The sequence below is a fragment of the Cyprinodon tularosa genome, unplaced genomic scaffold, assembly GCF_016077235.1.
Source record: "Cyprinodon tularosa strain WSP-4 unplaced genomic scaffold, ASM1607723v1 ctg400, whole genome shotgun sequence".
Lineage (NCBI taxonomy): Eukaryota > Metazoa > Chordata > Actinopteri > Cyprinodontiformes > Cyprinodontidae > Cyprinodon > Cyprinodon tularosa.
The window spans coordinates 1,012,383-1,034,343 of record NW_024039120.1 but is presented as its reverse complement, the minus strand read 5'-3'; the positions used below and the strand labels follow the sequence as shown (position 1 = coordinate 1,034,343).

At 40.9% G+C, this 21,961-nt stretch overlaps 1 protein-coding gene across 1 annotated transcript in view; it reads left to right on the top strand.

Annotated features, from left to right (window-relative positions):
- zmp:0000000660 (arf-GAP with Rho-GAP domain, ANK repeat and PH domain-containing protein 2) overlaps window positions 1-21,961 on the top strand; it is a 172,498-nt gene that overhangs the window by 78,347 nt on the left and 72,190 nt on the right. The window contains exon 10 of the mRNA XM_038298182.1: window positions 18,857-19,001. Coding sequence (XP_038154110.1) covers window positions 18,857-19,001 — 145 coding nt within the window. The remainder of the gene's footprint in view (window positions 1-18,856; window positions 19,002-21,961) is intronic.

The following is a 21,961-nucleotide window of genomic DNA, read 5'->3' as shown; positions in this document are numbered from 1 at the left end:
CGATGCTCAATTGGTACCAAGGGGCCCAAAGAGTGCCAAGAAAATATTCCCCACACCATGACACCACCACAACCAGCCTGAACCGTTGATACAAGGCAGGATGGATCCATGCTTTCATGATGTAGACGCCAAATTCTGACCCTACCATCCGAATGTCGCAGCAGAAATCGAGACTCATCAGACCAGGCAACGTTTTCCAATCTTCTATTGTCCAATTTCGATGAGCTTGTGCAAATTGTAGCCTCAGTTTCCTGTTCTTAGCTGAAGGGAGTGGCACCCGGTGTGGTCTTCTGCTGCTGTAGCCAATCTGCCTCAAAGTTCGACGTACTGTGCGTTCAAAGATGTTCTTCTGCCCACCTTGGTTGTAACGGGTGGTTATTTGAGTCACTGTTGCCCTTCTATCAGCCTGAACCAGTCTGGCCATTCTCCCCTGACCTCTGGCATCAACAAGGCATTTCCGCCCACAGAACTGCCGCTCACTGGATGTTTTTTCTTTTTCGGACCATTCTCTGTAAACCCTAGAGATGGTTGTGCGTAAAAATCCCAGTAGATCAGCAGTTTCTGAAATACTAAGACCAGCCCTTCTGGCACCAACAATCTTGCCACGTTCAAAGTCACTCAAATCACCTTTCTTCCCCATAATGATGCTCGTTGCCACCATGTGATTGGCTGCTTAGAAATTAAAGGAATAGTACAGCCAAAACATGATTAGCCTTCATTTTCTACTCACCCCCATGCTGAACAACACCCTGGAGTACTTTTTTGATATCTCAAATGCATCTGGAGATCTGGGAGGCTTCTTGCTGTCTGCTGACATTCAAATAATGGAGGTCTATGGTGGTCAATATTCCTCCATACTGGTCGTCCAATGTATTCCAAGTGTCCTGAGTGGGTAGCATCCAGAATTTACTCAAAACGAAGTCATTTAGAATGTTTTTAGAGCATAAACAGTAGTGTATAGGATTTCCTGAAAGCGCGCACATGCGCGATCACGACGCTACGGAAGCCGGCAGACCAAACCAGATGAAAGTGCGCATTCAGCGTCTGCTCTTCCAATAATGCAAGCGTAGAAGAAGAAATGTGCCGTTTACCTGTGCAAAGAAAGAAACAACGAAAGAAAAATGTCTGAGGACTTCAGTGTTGAGGAAGAGCATGAGTTCTTTGCCGAGCTGAATGCGCTGGTTTGGTCTGCCCGCTTCCGTAGCGTCGTGATCGCGCATGTGCACGCTTTCAGGAAATCCTATACACTACTGTTTATGCTCTAAAAACATTCTAAATGACTTCGTTTCGAGTAAATTCTGGATGCTACCCACTCAGGAACAGAGGGGCCCGCCGATTGCGGCCTCTGGACAGGAACAGAGGAGCCCGCCGATTGCGGCCCCTGGACAGGAACAGAGGGGCCCGCCGATTGCGGCCCCTGGACAGGAACAGAGGAGCCCGCCGATTGCGGCCCCTGGACAGGAACGGAGGAGCCCGCCGATTGCGGCTCCACCTCAGTAACAGGGGAGCCCGCCGATTGCGGCTCCACCTCAGGAACAGGGGAGCCCGCCGATTGCGGCTCCACCTCAGGAACAGGGGAGCCCGCCGATTGCGGCTCCACACCAGGAACGGAGGAGACCACCGACTGCGGCTCCACACCAGGAACGGAGGAGACCACCGACTGCGGCTCCACACCAGGAACGGAGGAGACCACCGACTGCGGCTCCACACCAGGAACGGAGGAGACCACCGACTGTGGCTCCACATCCAGCATGGAGGAAACTGCCCATGGCGGCACAGGTTCAGTCTCTGAGGTGGCTTGAAGTGCCCGCAGAGGGCTCTTGGCGGTTTGGGGCACCCGGTGATGCGTATCTTCACTAACCCCGATCTCTGAAGCCTTTCGAAAAGTATGCAGAGCAGGCTCAGGGGTCTCTGGACGGCACAGAGCAGGCTCAGGGGTCTCTGGACGGCACAGAGCAGGCTCAGGGGTCTCTGGACGGCACAGAGCAGGCTCAGGGGTCTCTGGACGGCACAGAGCTGGCTCAGGGGTCTCTGGACGGCACAGAGCTGGCTCAGGGGTCTCTGGACGGCACAGAGCTGGCTCAGGGGTCTCTGGACGGCACAGAGCTGGCTCAGGGGTCTCTGGACGGCACAGAGCAGGCTCAGGGGTCTCTGGACGGCACAGAGCAGGCTTAGGGGTCTCTGGACGGCACAGAGCAGGCTCAGGGGTCTCTGGACGGCACAGGGCTAACTCAGGGGTCTCTGGACGGCACAGAACTGGCTCAGGGGTCTCTAGACTGCTCAGAGCTGGCTCAGGGGTCTCAGGCGCTAGGCTAAACGGCCCGCTAATGGGCTCAGGCGTCTCTGGCGCTAGGCTAAACGGCCCGCTAATGGGCTCAGGAGTCTCTGGTGCTAGGATAAACGGCCCGCTAATGGGCTCAGGTACTGGGGAACCCTCCCCACTACTGGGCACTGGAGCTAGGGAATCTGGCCCTCCACTGGGCACTGGAGCTAGGGAATCTGGCCCTCTACTGGGCACTGGAGCTAGGGAATCTGGCCCTCCACTGGGCACTGGAGCTAGGGAATCTGGCCCTCTAATGGGCTCTGGAGCTGGGGAAACTGGCCCTCTAATGGGCTCTGGAGCTGGGGAAACTGGCCCTCTAATGGGCTCTGGAGCTGGGGAAACTGGCCCTCTAATGGGCTCTGGAGCTGGGGAAACCGGCCCTCTAATGGGCTCTGGAGCTGGGGAAACCGGCCCTCTAATGGGCTCTGGATGTGCTGGCTGACAGGGAGCTGATGGAGGTGGAAGGAAAGGGAATAGATCCTCCCTTCGCCCATAAAAGTAGTCCCATAACTCGGACTCCTCAATATGTGGTGCTCTGACTGCAGTGGGTGTAATTATGGTGACTGAATTTAAACCTCTAACTCGAGGAGCTAACTGCTGGTCATGGAGGTGACGGCCAAGGCCATAGGGGAAACTGACCTGAAGAAGAGTGGGATTGGAGCAGGCGTCAGGCTGACCCGCCGGAGAGGGAGTGGAGGCGTCAGGCTGACCCGCCGGAGAGGGAGTGGAGGCGTCAGGCTGACCCGCCGGAGAGGGAGTGGAGGCGTCAGGCTGACCCGCCGGAGAGGGAGTGGTGGCGTCAGGCTGACCCGCCGGAGAGGGAGTGCATTTCTTCCCCCGGCGGCGCTTACGCCTGGAGGAGGCAGACGGCATGGGGGGACCAACAGCTGGTGAAGGTGACGGAACTGGACCGGAGGCGATTGACAGCAGGGTAGGGAGGAGATGAAGAGATGGTTTGGGTGGTGGAGGTCTGTTGAAGAGTTGGGCGCTGGCTGCTTGGTGGTTCCACTCCAACTCTTCAAACAGTTCAGACAGCACTGGGGGAGAAATGAGTTTGGAGTTTGTGAGGAGAATTTGTCTTAGTTGGCCAGCTGCACTCACCCTCTCCTCAGGCGGGCTGAGACTGGCAATAGTGTCCAGAGCCTTTCCCAGCTTCAGGAAAAAATCCCTCAGGGTGTCCAGACTGGGCTCTGCTGGGTCCATTGTGGTTGGTTCCTAATGTCACGGTTTGGTTGTGGTAGAGGACCCAAATGCAGAGGCAGAGAGGCTGAGGAGATTTCTGGGAGTTTTAATGGGGCAAAACAGTAAACAAAGGCAGGAATCCAAAAAATCCAACTAATAATGAAAGGCAAACCAGAACTGAGAAGACATCTGGGGAAAACCAAACACGAGGAGCCAGGGAGAGACGAGGAACGTGGACAACAGCATGGGAGGACAGCAAAGACAAGGAACCAACAAAGAGTGAGAGCAGAGGGAGAGCATATATAGGAGAGAGAGACAAAGGGAGGGCTAACGAGCAGACAAGGAACAGGTGTGAGAGGAGACAACGAGGGAGCCAAGGGGAAAGGAACATACACACACAAGAGGGCAAAAGAGGACAACAGAAAAACTTGAGAATATAAATCTAGAAATACAACAAAACTGGAATTAGGCTAATAAATCAAGAAAACAAGGAGCAAAGAAAACAGCAGAACCAAGACCATGACATTTTTGTGGACTTTTATGGACCTTTCTGCCTCGGGCGGTGGGTACCTCCATTATTTGAATGTCAGCAGACAGCAAGAAGCCTCCCAGATCTCCAGATGCATTTGAGATATCAAAAAAGTACTCCAGAGTGTTGTTCAGCATGGGGGTGAGTAGAAAATGAAGGCTAATCATGTTTTGGGTGTACTATTCCTTTAAGTGTTAAAGGAGAAGTTCGGTTTTTTACACTTTAAGCCCATTTTCTGCAGTGTCCAGGATGAAATCGAATGATCGACACCAAAAGTTTGACAATTGCTCCTGTCTCTGCTTTTTGGCTCATTTAGAATCACCCCCTGGCTGCTTTAGAATGGCTTGCATAGTGCATGTCCGATAATGTCCTTAAAACAACCTTAAACGTTCTTTTTTAAAAATATGCTACTCACCGGGTCGTCAGCGCTGTTCAATGACGTTCCAAAAAAAGTTTCGTAAAGAAAAAACGTTCCTGTAGTGTTTTATTTAGCATTTTGTAAATCCCATTGAGTTCTGTTGGAATAGTCAATATTCCGCTGCCACCGGAAACGGAAATGGGGCCTGTTTACACAGTTGTAGTCTTTTCGCTTCACTCTGTGTACTCCGACGTCGAGGTGCTAACGTCTCTGTTAAACACTTTAAAAAACTCTGAAAATGGAATACGAAAGTTCGATTCTTGATTCTCGACGTCGGAGTACACAGAGTGAAGCGAAAAGACTACAACTGTGTAAACAGGCCCCATTTCCGTTTCCGGTGGAAGCGGAATATTGACTATTCCAACAGAACTCAAGGGGATTTACAAAATGCTAAATAAAACACTTCAGGAACGTTTTTTCTTTACGAAACTTTTTTTGGAACGTCATTGAACAGCGCTGACGACCCGGTGAGTAGCATATTTAAAAAAAAGAACGTTTAAGGTTGTTTTAAGGACATTATCGGACATGCTCTATGCTAGCCATTCTAAAGCAGCCAGGGGGTGATTCTAAATGAGCCAAAAAGCAGAGACAGGAGCAATTGTCAAACTTTTGGTGTCGATCATTCGATTTCATCCTGGACACTACAGAAAATGGGCTTAAAGTGTAAAAAACCGAACTTCTCCTTTAACAAGCAGTTGGACAGGTGTACCTAATAAAGTGGCCGGTGAGTGTATTTATCTATGTTCATAGCTCATCTGTAAGTGTAGACCATTTCATCTGGAGTCCTGACTTAATTTTTTTTTAATTAGTGTGAAAAAAACTTGCAACACTTTACGCCTGCTTTGTTAAAGGCCATTCTGTTCACTGTTTTCCACAGGATGACCTCCTGTGGAGGTTCAACCTATAAAATACTTTATTATTTCATGCATCTGGATGACCTCCTGTGGAGGTTCAACCTATAAAATACTTTATTATTTCATTTATTATAGAAGACTCTGCTTTTGTGCACTACTAGCACTTTAACTGCAGCTGCTGCTGTTGAAAAATTTAAAGGGGTCTGTTATAAAAAAAAAGAAAAACTCAACATGTTCTAACTTCGTCAATGAAAAAGGGGAACACTGTCAGAGGTGCATGAGCACAGACGGAGGAGGTATTTTTGAATGTAGTACAGGATGTTGTTGGCTTCGCATGCTAATGGTTTGATGGTCCATAGATGTGCCTGAACTATTAATAATTTATACAAAATGAAAAAGACTTAATCAAAGTGCTGCACTAATGTGCAATAAGCTATTTCTTTTTTTTAGGAGGCAACTTGGGCTAGTTTTTGTTGTATTTATAGTACAAACTGGTCTAGGAGAAAAAAAAAGAAGAAAAAAAAAACTTCTAAACAACAAATGCACCAAACTGACATGCAGTTGATGTGGATAAATAAAGCAACAATTTATTTTTCTTTGTGGTTAAAAAAACAAAACAGTTCTATTGCTCTAAACTTGTTATGACCCTAACAGGGCAGACAGTTGATTCCTGCTACACTAAATCTTACCCATCAGACATTAAAACCCTGAATCACATTTAAAACTTTTAACTTCTTATGTGCAATAGTTGTGCTGGTGTGATCATGAGAAGGCAAAGAGCGACAGTTTGGAAGTCCCTGTCTGATATGGTGACTGGCACCAAGGAAATGGCCCATATAATCCTTGATTAGTTTTGTCTTTTCCTCATCAACAGTGTCCTGCCTTCACTTGCTCTCACTAACTCACTTGCTTCTGTGGAGACGCTGAGGGATGGGGGGGCTTGTGGATAAAATTTAAATTATGTTTTATTGAGCCCAGATGAACAATCCAATTGTTTTTTTGTTTTTTTGTTTTTTCATTTGCAAACTTTGTATTAAGGTCTTCTATGAGGAGTTCAATCTTCTCTGTGGCTTATATTTGGATTTACTGCTCTGGCTATGAGAGTATTCTGTTCTGTTTTCCATTGCTTTGTTCAACTGTTTATCACCATTTAGCCTTTTGCTGCTTGTATCGGCGTACGTCTTTTTAGGTATTTTTTGACTTCTCATTTTGGATCAAAAGTGAACTTCCCCAAAGCTCCCAAAGTCTTTTAAAATTTCTCACAGTTTTTTCTCCAGTATAACAATGTATTTAGCTCCATCCATCTTCAATCTACTCTTATCAGCTTCTATGTTCTAGTTAAAGAAAAACATTGTCAGAGCATGAATACACCACAGCAATGTTTAATTGGAATTGGTGTGTTATGGGTGTGTTAGTTTTAGTGCTTTTGCGTGATCCCACAAAGTTTAGTTTTGGTTTAAACTGATTAGAGCAGCCTGTTACGTGTTCAATGCTTCTCCAATACGAAGTGGACAACAAAGAAATGTTTTTTCAAATTGATTTCTTTAAAAAAATCTTTGCTTCTGGCTATTTTGTTGGTGCACAAGTCGTACTTGTCTTTTTGAGGGTTTTCTTTAAAATCTGCTGATCTTGAGATATAGTCATACAACCTAAACCTGCTATTAACATCTCCAGAGCTTTGTTTTAATGTTTCTTATTCCTCCATGCGTTTTATGATGTTATTTCTTTACTGACGTAGCATCCATAAAACTTATGGATGCTACCATGGTAAGGTGGTTTATGTCTTTGACTTGAACGAGAGTCTGAATCCTTTGCAAAATCTGGGAGCACATTATAAAGGCTTACTGTGGTGATCCCCAAATATGGGAGCAGCAGAAAGGACACAAACAAAAAAGTCTCATAAAATCCCTTAATGAGGTCTCTTTTGGAAATTTTTTCCACCAAATTATATTTAGAGGTATCAGATTAAGTGGGGCTTATTAAAAGTGCATTACATTTGTGAGATAAATGACTTGTTGCTCTACTTTGTGTCGATTTATATGAACCTTGCGCTAGTAATATAAAAAAGCAGTATTTTGAGAAGTGCATAAAGTACGATTCCAGTTTATTTAGACTGTTGAGGTGACTGAGTAAGTAGTATTGTAGCCAAAAAAACATGATGGATTTTAGTTTCTTTTCCATATCTTATGTCACACTTGCCCATCCCTCAGTGTAATGAAGAGGTCTCTAGTTCTGGCACAGAAATATTCTTGAGATCCCTTCAATTCCATTCCCAGCATCACTGACAAGCTGTCCACCGGGTGTCTTCATTGCAGATATTTTAATCTGATGGTAAGGTTGGTAGAAGATGGAGGGGAAGCAGCAAATGTGGGAGAAAAAGTCAAAAAAGGAAAGGACAAAACCTAACGCGTACAGCCTCGCCATCATCACGTATGCTGAATTGTATGTTTGTGCCATGTGCAATTCAAAAAGACGGTTCAGGAAGTTACAATACACTCACACAGCAGTGAATAGAACTGTTTTTATTTCATAGTGATGAAAGAAATAAAATGTTATGATTTGGATTTGATCAACCTGTTTGTCTGAGGTATTGTAAATGAAGGAAAATAAAAAGGGTTCCACATTGTACATTCAGAGGGTCCCTACATTTGGAAAACACTATGCAGGGAGCTCTCTTGGCATACAAGCTAATTGGCCTGTTTTATCTGGTGGAGGCTTGTACCTCATCTGGCTTCCGTCATCGCAGTCTCTTGGGGCTGGTTATGGACTCCCGTGGAGTACGGCTGGGCCACGGGCCTGCTGCTCTGGATATGTGTGTGTATGGGAGTCAGGGGAACAGCTGGCAATGGACGCAGCTGCTTGATTGTAAATCAAGCACTATTGTTCCCTCATAACGCTTGTTCTTGTGCTAGAAGCTACTGGTATCCCACCCGCTAAGAAGAAAAAAAACAAGAGTAGCAGAAAGAGATGAGGAAATGATGCTCATGATGGCGGCTTTTTGATAAAGCTGGTTTCCTGGTGGAGTGCGTTGCAGAGATCTCAACTCATTAACTACTGTGAGAGGAAGATACTTTTGCCACAATGTTTTTAACATCATTTAAAGGTTGCTTTATTGAACTATTTAAAAAGTCATTTGACGTTTTTGGATTATTTGTTACTGGAAGAGCAGCTTCACACAACACAGTACAAATGCATTGGTTCCTCTGGTAAAGATGTGTGAAAAGCTTTTTAATGAGTTATTCTTTCATAGAAATAGCTTAATATTACACAAAAATAAATAGCTATTTTTTAAATAGACGTTTTGGATTTCCTTTTTTTCCTTGCCCATCATCTTTTCACTTTGCATTAGTCTTCATAAAACCTGGTTCATGACGGTTCTGATTGTTTCTCATTTTCCAATCATCTGTTAGTATGTTTTTAGGAAAATTTTAAGTATATGTGTTTACCTAGTGATGTTTTCAGAAAAGGCTTTAGAAAAGGAATGTGACAGCTTATAAACCAGCTGGGTCTTCTGTCTATGGTGCATTACATACAGCAGGAAGTGAGATTATTTGACATTCAGACCTTATTCTCTTTAAGTTTCCTCAACTTTCAGCGCATGTACATTTGAGTATTTCAATGTCAACATAGCATGTCCGAATACCTACAGAAAGCTCTCTTTCTCATCTTTGCGATGATACCAAGCATACTGACCTTGACAAACGCTGCAGCGGTTTTATCGAGAGAAACTTGAGAGATACACAAAACTGAAAAAGTTCATATTCTTACCTTTTAGTTGTCTAAGGGAAAAATGCCAATATTTCCCTCTAAGTTTGGTCTCTTTCTGCTCGAAAAATTCAGAAAAAAAAGATAATCCTGTAAAACTATGGCTCTAAACGTCGTACTAAGTGCACAAAGCATAAATACAGCAGGATAACTCTCATCTTCAGGAAAAAAACACCACCAAAATGTTATATTTTCACTCAAAATCCCCGCTACAAGATGTTAACAACAATGCATTCGATGCCAACACTCGTTCAAACAAGATGTCCTGGCTTGATTGATACCTTGTTTGACCAGTTACAGGACGATGGGGGCAGGGTGGAACAGCAGAAAGCCAATCGGCATCAATCATGCTTAAAATGTTTGACTTCCTTGTACGACCTCTTATTCCAACCAGTAAAAATCCACGTGAGTTACATCAATGTGTAGCCAATGAATAGCTCATTCAACGATATATGCTTTATATGGGGGAACGTAAAATTTCAGATATAACTCACTGCAAAGATGACTCACTGCATGTCTTGTATTCAGATTTTTCACTAAAGAAGTGTTTTTTTTGCCTTTAAATTCTTTTTTTTCCCCATAAAAACGTGTGTTTGAAAGATTTTGACAGTTTAGTCTGATTCCTCTAAGTGTTATCTTTCCAAAGAGATCTCACTGATGTTTTTAGGCACAATAGCGGCCTGGTAAGTGGAGTAACCACTTAGGAGAAGGGAAGTAGGGCTTTAATAAATACAATACACTAGTAATACATACATAAGATACAATTTAAAACACATGAGACAACCCAAAAATGACTACACAGAGAAGCAGCTCCAAGTGTCTGTGAAGGATGACATTGAAATTAGTCTATCCAGTTCCAAGAATATTTTGCACAGCGTTCAAGTCATGAGCGGCAGCAGATTGGAAAGAAGCAAGACCAAAACTAGTGTTGTTTTTGGGAATAAGTAATTGTAGATTAAATGAGGACTGGGTGTTGTAAGTGACGGGCTTTGGCTGCAGCAGGTGACCAAAATAAGGTGACGAATGGCCAAGAAGGGTCTTTTAAATAAAGATGAACCAGTGAATTTTGCGCCGATTGTGAAGGGAGGGCCAATTGACAGATGAATACAGAGCGCAGTGGTGTGTAATGAAAGGAGCATTTATGGCAAACCTGATGGTGGAATGGTTAAGAAGTATGCAAAACTGGTGGCATGCGCCTATTCTTAGAAAAGTACTTGTAGAAATACTGTCTTTGCAGATATTCCAATCACATTTGAAAGGCTGCTTGCCACAATATAAGACAGTGTTTCTATCGTGTCAAATAGTTAATTCCTGGCCTGCTGGAGTACAATTCTTATTTATTTTCACATAGAAAATCCAGGCGAGAATTGTTTTTTACATTGAGGGCTGTTTTATTAATAATAACACTAGGGCTGCAACAACGAATCGATAAAATCGATAAAAATCGACTTTTAAAAGCGTTGGCAACGAATTTAATCATCGATTAGTTGTGTCGCGCGATTAATGCGTCATCCGCCGCCGCCGTCATCCGGGGGAAGAAAAAAAAATATGGCGGAGCGAGTCAGCGCCGCAGTTGCAGTGTTGTCAACTCAGCGACTTTTCAGACCCCTCCAGCGACTATTTTTCAAAAAAGCGACTAGCGACAAATCTGGCGACTTTTTACGGTGTCACTGGCGGCTTTTGCCTGCCGTGGGGCGCCTCCCCCATCCCAACGCCTTTCTCCCTCTCCCACAGGAATCCCTCTCAGCACGGCAGTCAGAGCCGCAGGATTTTAGTGAGGAGTTTACCCTCAGCGTCCAGACTGCAAATGAAGCGCGCATGCGCCGGGATTGACGGCGCAAATTGATCACAATAATTAAAATAGCCTGCGCTTTGTAAAGTGAAAAAAGTCGTAACATGCAACTTTTGTAAAAACAAATGAACATGGCGCGGAAGCACCACTGTTATGACGCAGCACCTGAAAAGAAAACACGTTGGAGCCTTCAATGGCAGTGAAGAGAGCTGATCAGCAGGGTGAGCGACCATGTTTGTTTCATTTTAAAGAGGGGAAACGTAACGTTAGTTTCTCAGGTAGCTCATCTGATGCTTTCCTTACCTTGTTAGTAGGTTACAGACAGTGATAAGGTTGGCTACTTATTTTACTTTTAATTTCATTTAAATTTGTTTAAGCAGCGTTTATATTTTCTTTATAAATAAATTAACTTGCAAATTATGAGGGCAAGGCTTTTAAAGTTTAAATCTTCTGGCAAAGATAAAGAAAAGAAGATCCTGCAATTTATGGAAGTAAAGCAGAACAAAATCCAGCAAGATCAGTAATATGTCAATTAATTATCTGCCACATTCCCATGTAAATACCTGTCTTTGGAGGATGTGTTTTTTAGCACCCCTAGTTCTCTCATTTTTATTCCAAATACAATTTATAATTTGAATCACAGGCTATTTTTATCTCTATGGTTCAGTATTTTCTCAAGCAGCAAATTTAACTGCTATACTTTCCTGTCTTAAAAGGCAGAACTCTTCTAGTCTAAAAAAAACTCATTTGTTGAAATGGGGGGACCTATTGTTTGAACCCCTTAGGGGCTTTAAAAAACAAAAATGCCTGTCTCTTTTTGCGCTTTATGAAACAAAGTACCCTATATTTTGTGGATGTACAGCTACATTTCTCATGTAAGTTTGCGTAGTTTTTACACAAACATTTATTTTTCATATTGCACCAGTACAGTTAATGAGCAACCTGTACTTGTGTGCTTGTTTGTTCTGTCTAAAATTTTTATTTTGGAATAAAGAGGTTAATATAAAAAAAATTTTTTGTCCGATTCATCGATTAATCGAAAAAATAATCGGCCGATTCATCGATTTTTAAAATAATCGTTAGTTGCAGCCCTAAATAACACATACCCAGCGGTGCACTTACAGTAAATCAGAATGCACAGGTAAAAATGAGAGATTATATTATTTACATGAAGCCCAGTACTTTTACTCCATATGGCTCAAGAGCTATAAACATTTGAATTTGGAGAGGCCTTTTTAGGCGTTTTTATGAATTGTCAGCTGAAAATCCTGAGTTGGTAAGGAGTTGGACTTCCTTACCACATTAAAAAAGGCTTTAATTTATGTAACACTGTCATTGGTAATTGCTTTTCCCTAATAAAGTTTGTGAAAGATCACCTACTCTATCATGGCCAACAGGTTGAAGTCAGATGGGCATTAGAGGAATTTTTGATGCCTTCTACACACATTGAGAAATGTGTGTGCAGACTCATTACTGCTCTTAATGTACTATGGGAGATGCCACACAGACGGTGGCTTTACTTTATTGTTAATTATGGATAAGAAAAATGAGTTTTAAGATGTTTTTAGCTATAAAGGGGATGTGAAAACGTCCTCCCTTCATGTGGTCTAAAGGCAGCATTAGTGCTGTATTGTATCAGGGGTATTTTCTAATTTTCTAAATTGCTATATATGTACTGTAGAATAACCTGTGACGGGAGCTTCAAAATAACTTTTAGAAAGAATATGCTGAAATCTGTTCATAATTGCACCCAGATGAGATGGTTGTTTTTTTTTTTCAAAATCAAAAGTATATGATACCATTAAACCACCATTTAATATTCTATTTATTTATAAGTATTTTCAATCTTCTGTATGACAGTAGAAGAGTGTCTGTCTTCTTTTGCACAGCCTCAAGTCTTGAAAGATTTCCATTTAGTTTTAATGATGTGAAGAGATTCAGAATATTAAAATTCTAAATGGTTATAAAGGTATTCCAGCTTTAAAAGACAGAAGGAACATAAAGTTGCAACATGGAACAAAAGCAAAAAAATCACCATCTTGTCCAGGCGATGATGGACATGACATTTTATGCAAAACCTCAGTGATTCTGGGACCCATTTAAGCCCAGGGTAAAATGTATTTCATCTTCTCTGTCACCAAGACAACACTATATCCTTCTTGAAAGATCAGAGTAGTAATAGCTTTAAAAATCACACTTTGTCTCTCTACGTCTGTCCCACACTGGCACATTAAACCCCTGCATGCACAGTGGGTAAATGAAGACGAAGCCTCTACAGCTGAAAGAGTTATCTTTTTCTTCAAGTGAAGTGGGGTCAGTAAGAGGGTATTTTCTTTAAATGCCAAGTGAGAGGAAAATAATAAAAAAAAGAATATTATGCAGCTTTTTTTCTCAATCTGTGTCCAAACAACTTTTGCTTATAAACAGAAGATGGAGATAAAGTGAGAAACGGCTGTAAAGAGCTACAGCGTGAGGGTGAATAGAGCAAAACTGACATCCTCCTTTTGCGTATTTATCACATCCTTTTTCTTTCTACATCTAGTTGTCGACACTTCCTTTTTTATTGGAACTATATCTGTTCCTTCAGAAGCATCATAGACAGTTGGCAGATGAGCGCACAATTAGCATATTCATGAGATAAATGCGCTGGAAACTTTGGAGTTGAGAACGGAGGGGGGCTGTGGGGTGGGAAGCTGTTTGTATGCGTCTGTTTGTAGCGGAACTAGCAAAAAATAAAACAGATGACATAGTGACTTTGAATATCCAAAATTAGGTGTGTTTTCATGAGCTTCATGTTTATTGGCTCTGTAAATTATACCGTTATAAAGCACAATAGTCTGTGTTTTTCAGCCTTTGGAGTGAGATAATGTTTAGTTTGAAAACTATTCTGCTTGGTTCCTCCTTACAATTTGTTTTCGGTCTGCTTGGGATTCCTTATGCCATGTACATGTTTATTAAAACGTTATAAATTTTATATCCTTGTGATAATTTAGTTATAGTCATACAGATGGTTTAAAACACCACAAAGTCTGGAATCATAACTCAAAGAATTTCAGATTTGAAAGTGTCAGCCCTCAGTGGGCTGTCCATAAATCAGGACTATTTAACATTAAATCAGTCTTATCTTGAATTTTGCATTGTTGTTTTTTCGGATTACTTTACTTTCAGCTGGTTTAGGTTTTGTTGCTAATGGGATAGACCACTGAAGGGTGAATTAATGCTTTATCAGGTAAATTCAATTAAATCATTTAAACAGATGTCTATTCTAAACATCTGCAAATTAATAGAGTGAAAGTAGGTAGGATACTAGACAATTTCTATAGATTGTAGTTCTTTACATGAGATGCCAAAGTAAGTTCACTGAGCAGCTGAACAGAGTACCGCGTAATGTAGCACTGCACCTCCCTCATATATATATACCTTATATATACCAAGATTAAAAATGCTTTGTTGCAGAACTTTGCACCCTCTTGTGATAAGTTGAAATGACACTAGTAGTATGCAGATACATGAGAGAAAAGAAAAAAACTCTACATTTTGCCACTGCAATGTCATCTTGGGTAAGAAATATTGTGTTGAAGTTATTTTGAGCAGTCCAACTGACAATTTTAGCTAAAAGAAAACTATTCCCAGGGAAGTGCCAATATCCAATACACATACATGTGAGTGGAGCTAGGCGGAGCGAGACATGCATCTGGCTGTTACCAATATCCCTCCTCGTTACAAAACTCCCTAACATTTACTCTCAATTAATCAATCATCTATCAGACTCCAATTTTGCCCTTTTTGTCTAACTAACCAAAAGTTTCATCATCTTACTCTTCTCTGGAGTCTAGTGGTTAAGGTGCATTTGTTGCTGATCAGTCTTCTTAAACTATTGCCCCTGTTCTCATGCTGTTGCGGAGATTCAACAAAGTATTTCAAGTTGTTGCTAACTGTTGTGCAAGAAAAGTTGCTATAATTTATAAATAAATATGAATATTTATAATTATATAAATAAATGATGACAAAATCTAATTTACATATGCAGAAATAGAAATAGAAAAAAAATCCCTTTATTGTCCCACTGTGGGTCAATTGTGGTGTTACAGCAGCAAAAGATATTATCAAAAGTTGTCACGCAAATGAGGACCTTAAAAAGTGTATAAAAATAACAGAACAAGTCACAGAATAAAAAGAATAGACAAATAAAATACTGTACTGTACAGTGTTTTAACAATATAAATTCTTTGCTTCTGGAAATTAAATAATCAATATACAGGTGCTGGTCATAAAATTAGAATATCATGAAAAAGTAGATTGATTTCAGTAATTCCATTTAAAAAGTGAAACTTGTATATTATATTCATACATTACATACAAACTCATATATTTCAGATGTTTATTTTGTTTAATTTTGATGATTACAAATGACAACAAATGAAAATCTCAAATTCATCATATCAGAAAATTAGAATATTACTGAAGACCAATAAAAACAAAGGATTTATAGAAATGTTGGCCAACTGAAAAGTATGAACATGAAAAGTATGAGCATGTACAGCACTCAGTATTTAGTTGGGCCTCCTTTGGCCTGTATTACTGCAGCAATGCGGCGTGGCATGGAGTCGATCAGTCTGTGGCACTGCTCAGGTGTTATGATAGCCCAGGTTGCTCTAATAGTGGCTTTTAGCTCTTCTGAATTGTTGGGTCTGGTGTATTGCATCTTCTTCTTCACAATACCCCATAGATTTTCTATGGGGTTAAGGTCAGGAGAGTTTGCTGGCCAATTAAGAACAGGGATACCATGGTCCTTCAACCAGGTACTGGTAGCTTTGGCACTGTGTGCAGGTGCCAAGTCCTGTTGGAAAATGAAATCTGCATCTCCAAAAAGTTGGTCAGCTGCAGGAAGCATGAAGTGCTCTAAAACTTCCTGGTATGTGGCTGCGTTGACCCTGGACCTCAGAAAACACAATGGACCAACACCAGCAGATGACATGGCACCCCAAACCATCACTGACTGTGGAAACTTTACACTGGACTTCAAGCAACGTGGATGAAGTGCCTCTCTTCTTTTCCTCCAGACTCTGGGACCTTGATTTCCAAAGGAAATGCAAAATTTACTTTCATCAGAGAACATGAGTTTGGACCACTCACCAGCAGTCCAGTCCTGTTTCTCTTTAGACGCTTCTGACGCTGTCTGTGGTTCAAGAGTGGCTTGACACAAGGAATGCGACAGCAGAAACCCATGTCTTTCATACGTCTGTGTGTGGTGGTTCTTGAAGCACTCACTGCAGCTGCAGTCCACTCTTTGTGAATCTCCCCCACATTTTTGAAGGGGTTTTGTTTCACAATCCTCTCCAGGGTGCGGTTATCTCTCTTGCTTGTACACTTTTTTCGACCACATCTTTTCCTTCCCTTTGCCTCTCTATTAATGTGCTTGGACACTGAGCTCTGTGAACAGCCAGCCTCTTTAGCGATGACCTTTTGTGTCTTGCCCTCCTTGTGCAAGGTGTCGATGGTCGTCTTTTGGACAACTGTCAAGTCAGCAGTCTTCCCCATGATTGTGTAGCCTATAGAACTAGACTGAAAGACCATTTAAAGGCTTTTGCAGGTGGTTTGAGTTAATTAGCTGATTAGAGTGTGGCACCAGGGGCCATCAATTTTGAACCTTTTCACAATATTCTGATTTTCTGATATGATGAATTTGAGATTTTCATTTGTTGTCATTTGTAATCATCAAAATTAAACAAAATAAACATCTGAAATATATGAGTTGTATGTAATGTATGAATATAATATACAAGTTTCACTTTTTAAATGGAATTACTGAAATCAATCTACTTTTTCATGATATTCTAATTTTATGACCAGCACCTGTACAGCTGTGGACATTTTTACAGTAGATAGCCAAGCTAATAAATCCGCTTATATCTGTTTATCAAACTTGTGTTTCTACTTGATCAATAGATTGGCAAGAAAATATATTTAGCTCAATAAACAGCTTTCAGAAATTTTATAGATGTATTTTATATTTATGCCTTTATGCTTTTGTCTATATGTACAGTTTTAAAGAATAATAGTTTTTGAAACTGCATTTATTAATATGTGATCATTTTAGCCACTATGAAGAATTTTTTTTTCTCTTTAAAGAAAAGCAGTAACGTCAGATTATGCTTTCCTATTTGGTGTTTGGCTGGTGTTTTTACTCAGGGTCATTACACTGTAAGGATCTCTGATCATCTCTAAATACCATTTTAGGGCCCATTCATCGCTGGGAGATAAAACAGAATCTGATAGATGTAAATGTTATATTCCATATTCCATTGCCAACTTGCAAAGAGTCAGAGGTCATAGGTTATTTTTATTCTGACCACAATGCAGGAAAATAGTGTCTCGACATCAGTATTTTGTAAAAATAAAAAATCTACTCAAATCATAAGAACTTAAGGGTCAGTTTTAGATGGAAAGAAGATGCCATCATTAGTACAGTAGCAGCCACTCAAAATGGCCCTTCATAGCCAAACCAGCTGAATGGCAGCCCACTTCCCTGCAACCCTCCAAATTCCAGCCACTGGCCTTTTCCTGGGCATGCATCCCTTTCACTGAATTACAGGAGTTTGACCAGGAGATAATGCTTCTCCTTAGATCTTAATATTGTAGTACTCCATCATCTGACATTCTACATCACATTTTGTTAAAAGCACCTAACTGCATAAAATTCTTCATGTTCTGTATAGCTCCTTGGAAGTGAAATTCTACCCTTGTACTGGCTTTAACATTGCACTTCCACAGAGTGACAACATCAACGTGAGGTCCTTCTTGCAGTCTGTCTCTGCAGGAAAAATTTAACGGCCACCTTTGCTTCATTGATTTAAAAAATTAAAAGTAAGGCCTTTGGCTTGTTTCTTTGTTTTGGCAAACTCCTATGAATGAATGAATGAATGAAAAATAATTTATTTCAGACAATTAAGGACAATTTTTATAAACAACAATAAATGAATCAACCAAATACACACAAAATAGACTAGTTAACATCAACCCAACCAAACACCAATTTCCAAAATAACTAGATCCACCTGAACATCAATACAAACAAAACTCTCCATCAAATAAAGCTAGCGGTATATACTGTACAGCCAGGGAACTGACATCAATTAATGCCTATAAATAGAACATTTTTAAAAAATGCTGGCAAAAAAAAAAAAAAAAAAAAACTCATTAAAAGGCTAAAAATTGTCTTTGGTTGTGTTTATTCCATAAACAACTTGGAGCATATTTTCAGACGGACCGCAGAAAGGACACTCATTTAAAACAACCTAAAGAAGAAAAGAGCTGAAACATAATTTTTGCATGTAAAATCACATGGTTCAGATAAAGTTTATTATACAAAAAATATATGTTATTCTGAAAACATTTAACAAGGGTTTGTTTCCATTACATTTTCCTGTTGGGTGGTTACCAAGCTATCTAGATAAGGACCTTGGAGGGGAATCAGCGAAGCTTTTAATGACTTTGTGTTTATAATGGTAGATTAAAAGTGAGCATAATGTAATATAAGTGAGCACTTAGAAATAAATGTCAGGGTATAAATGATTTAGATTCTATAAATAAAAAATATTGTAGCACCAATAACTTTACTTTATGCTAAGCTTGTATATTTGATTAAAATTGTATTTATTTATTTTTTTTACTTTAAAGGTATAGTGGAGGATTTTCACACATTTTTGAGAAGACCCTCCTTCTCCACCTTAAAAAAAAATGCACACGCACAACCCTGTTCAGGTTCAGCTTTTATTGTCACTTTCTACATAAGCACAAACACATCACCTGAATAATTGACAATTAGGAGGACCACTTATTTTAGATGATGCACCTGTAAAAAAAACATCCTCCACTATACCTTTACCAGATTTTTATTTATTTTTTATAAAACTTTTCAGTATTAGTTTTTTGCTCATCTAGTGCAGAGACTGAGATGCCAGAATTGAAATTCTGTGTGTTTGTTTTTCAGAAATGGCATGCCGCTGGTGTACATTGGAGGGCGGCTTCCTGAGTTATTATGAGAAGGAGCGGAGCCCCTCTGCCATCGGAAGATTAGATGTCACCGAAGTGGTCAGCTTGGCTGTCAGTAACTCAGAAACTATGACTGGAGCGGGGTACGAACAGGCAAACAACTCGAAAAAGATGGAGCTTCTAACTAAAAAACATTTAATATGATTATGTAAAAAGCACAAAGGGTTCATATTTGATATATGCCCCTACTGCTGTTCCTCATCTCTGTGTACTTACCACCCTAACTCTTGTTTGTCTAAAACTAATTTTACTATAAACCAAAACAATCGTGTTCCAACACTTTCCACCTCATGGCAGACCTCAGCCTAATATGTGCTGTTTTCCATCTTGCCCTCTTATATAGACTCTGGCATAGAGGTGACACATCAGAAGCTGTAACTGTATAGTTGTTTTAACCACTGATTCTGGTAAACCATGCTTGTTCAGTGAAGGGCGCAAATGAAATTTAGTTCATACAGTTCACTTTAGCTCTTTGTGCAGTCCTTTGATTATTCTATTGTTTTTGATATTTTTCTGTAATTTTTATGATAATCCTTATGAATATCAGCACTGGGCTGAAAGATTTTAACCTGACAACAGCCAGATGCATGTCTCACTCCGCCTAGCTCCACTCACATACATCTGGGAACCCGCTCATTGAAAGTGATTTCCCCAACCGAATTTATGGTCTGTCCAATCACGACGCAGGGCGGGTGTGTCCTGGAGTGGGGAAGCGACCGTGAGATTCCAACAACAATGGCGGCTCGCATTGAGGAAGCAAGCGTTAGCATTGATGCTGCTATTTCTTCTGTGTTGTCCAATCTATCTGATATTGTTTCATTAAAAGAACATCAGAGAACGGCTTTGAAGGCTTTTGTTGGTGGAAACGATGTTTTCGCCCTTCTCCCGGCCGGATTTGGCAAGAGCTTGATCTACCAAATGGCTCCTCCTCTCACAGCGTCACGGGTTAGCTTTGGTGTGAGTGGTTGAAATAGCACGTCAATAAAGATGACAGACAAGTGGTTTATCCAATCATATGCAAGGAGTTTTGATAAGGCCCAGCCTTCAGTAAAGGCAATTCCTATGGCGTGTTCCCAGATGTATGTGAGTGGAGCTAGGCGGAGCGAGACATGCATCTGGCTGTTGTCAGGTTAGAAAGATTTAGTCAAAAATCAAAATTGTGATTATTTACAACCATTATTGCGATTTGATTTTTATTTTCCTTTGCACTAACTACAAACATGTAGATGTTTTCATAACCTTGAAAGCTTGCTTGTCCAAAGTGCATTTTTGCAGGATGGTAAATTCCTTGGCTTACTTTTACTAGCATGCATAGATCTAAATCCTAGCTGGAAGTTTTTTTTCCATTTTTCCTTGAAGCAACCCCACTTTAAGCATATAACCAGCACTTTAAGTGCAGGAGTGAGAAAAAATTACTCTCATGTCTTGTCATATTATTTACTGAAACTGAGCGCCTCCACGTTTTGAAAATTCCACTTTCTTAAATGGCGATTATGTTGGAATTGCAATTAATTGCTGGCCCTATTCTGAAATTCTTTGAAATAGAGTTTGACTTTGCAGCCAATCTCCAAGATAAATCCCTGTATGGAGACTCTTGAATAAGTGAACCCACACCAGGTTGCACACCTTTTCAATCTCTTGAAAAGGCTTTTTATTTTAAAATTCTTTAAGATAAGATAATTGCTCCTGCTGGAGCTTTTTATATTTTACTTTTCCTTTATAGAAAATCTATGGACAGTTTGCTTGTCTAGTGACCTTGTGTTGCTTACACACTTTCTAAAGGGAGTTAAGCCTATTGAGAAAAAAAATGACACTAAAGCATAACATTTCTGTAAAAAGTTAACCTATGATTTTTTATTAATAATAGATTAGTTTCACTTTTGGACTTTTGATTAATTTAACTTTTTCATTATGATCTAATTTAGTGATATGCATTTGTATTTACAGTTTAAATGCTGTTTGCACATCTTTTTGTGTAACATGAACTGCAAAGGAGACGTGACCTTGCAATGATATTTATTTGCTCCAGCACATGCAATACCAGCCTGCTCCGGCATCCAGTAAACACACAGATGCTTGTAACCACAGACTCCTGTGTCAGTTCACCTCCTTGTCACATGTGTCTTGTTAACTTGATCTCAAATCGCCGATTGCTCCCTTTAACACAACCATCAGGGCTTTATGAGAGCTGTATTTTCTCCGCTTATTTGGCGATGCAGTCGACAGCAGCGCAGTGCTAACTGCCGCTTTTCTCTGCCCCTGCCTCCCTCTATCAGCGCCCTCGCTTTTGCAGTCGGATTATGATTTAGTTAAAAAGCTGCTCCTACAGCCAACTTTCTCTTTATTTCATCTGGAGGTGACACGAATGCGAAGGAGAAACAGATGCCTCCAACATTTCTCTCTCTCTATCACTGGATCCCTCTCTGTGTGTGTATGTTGGCGTCTGTGCGTGCATGTGTGCTGCATATCGAAGTAACTACTCTGATAATGGCTTATGATTAAAGCGGAAGCTAACTCTTTAATGATAGCAGCAGATGTTGAGAGGAGTGAACAATGTGTTTGTTTGTGAAAGCTATCTGTGAAGCCATAAGATGCACATCTGGCTCGGTAACACAGCGACCTGTATAATGAGCTGGACGCCACACACAAGGTGCTGTGTGCTTGCATGCTCACAACAAAGTTTCTGTTGCTCTTTCTCAGCTCCCCCCATATATCCTAGTTTCAGGTCACAGTGTCATCCTGAGTTGGGGAGGGGGAGGGCTGGTATTTCTCTGTGGCTATTACTCTTAATGGTTTCACTATATTAAACTCAGTTTCGCAGACTCTCACTTTTGCAAACTTCCAGCTTTTCCCCCCGCATGGCACCGCGTGACTCGGAGGGAGTAGGAGCGACTCAACCTCTCAACTGTCTGCTGGTTCTTATAAATATTGATTTATGCAGATGACACACTCCCACCAGCAGCCTATCAGCACGCTACAGGAGACCGCGGGAGTCGTTTCCATTAAACACTGCGTTTTGTGGTAATTTCACCATGGCCGAGGA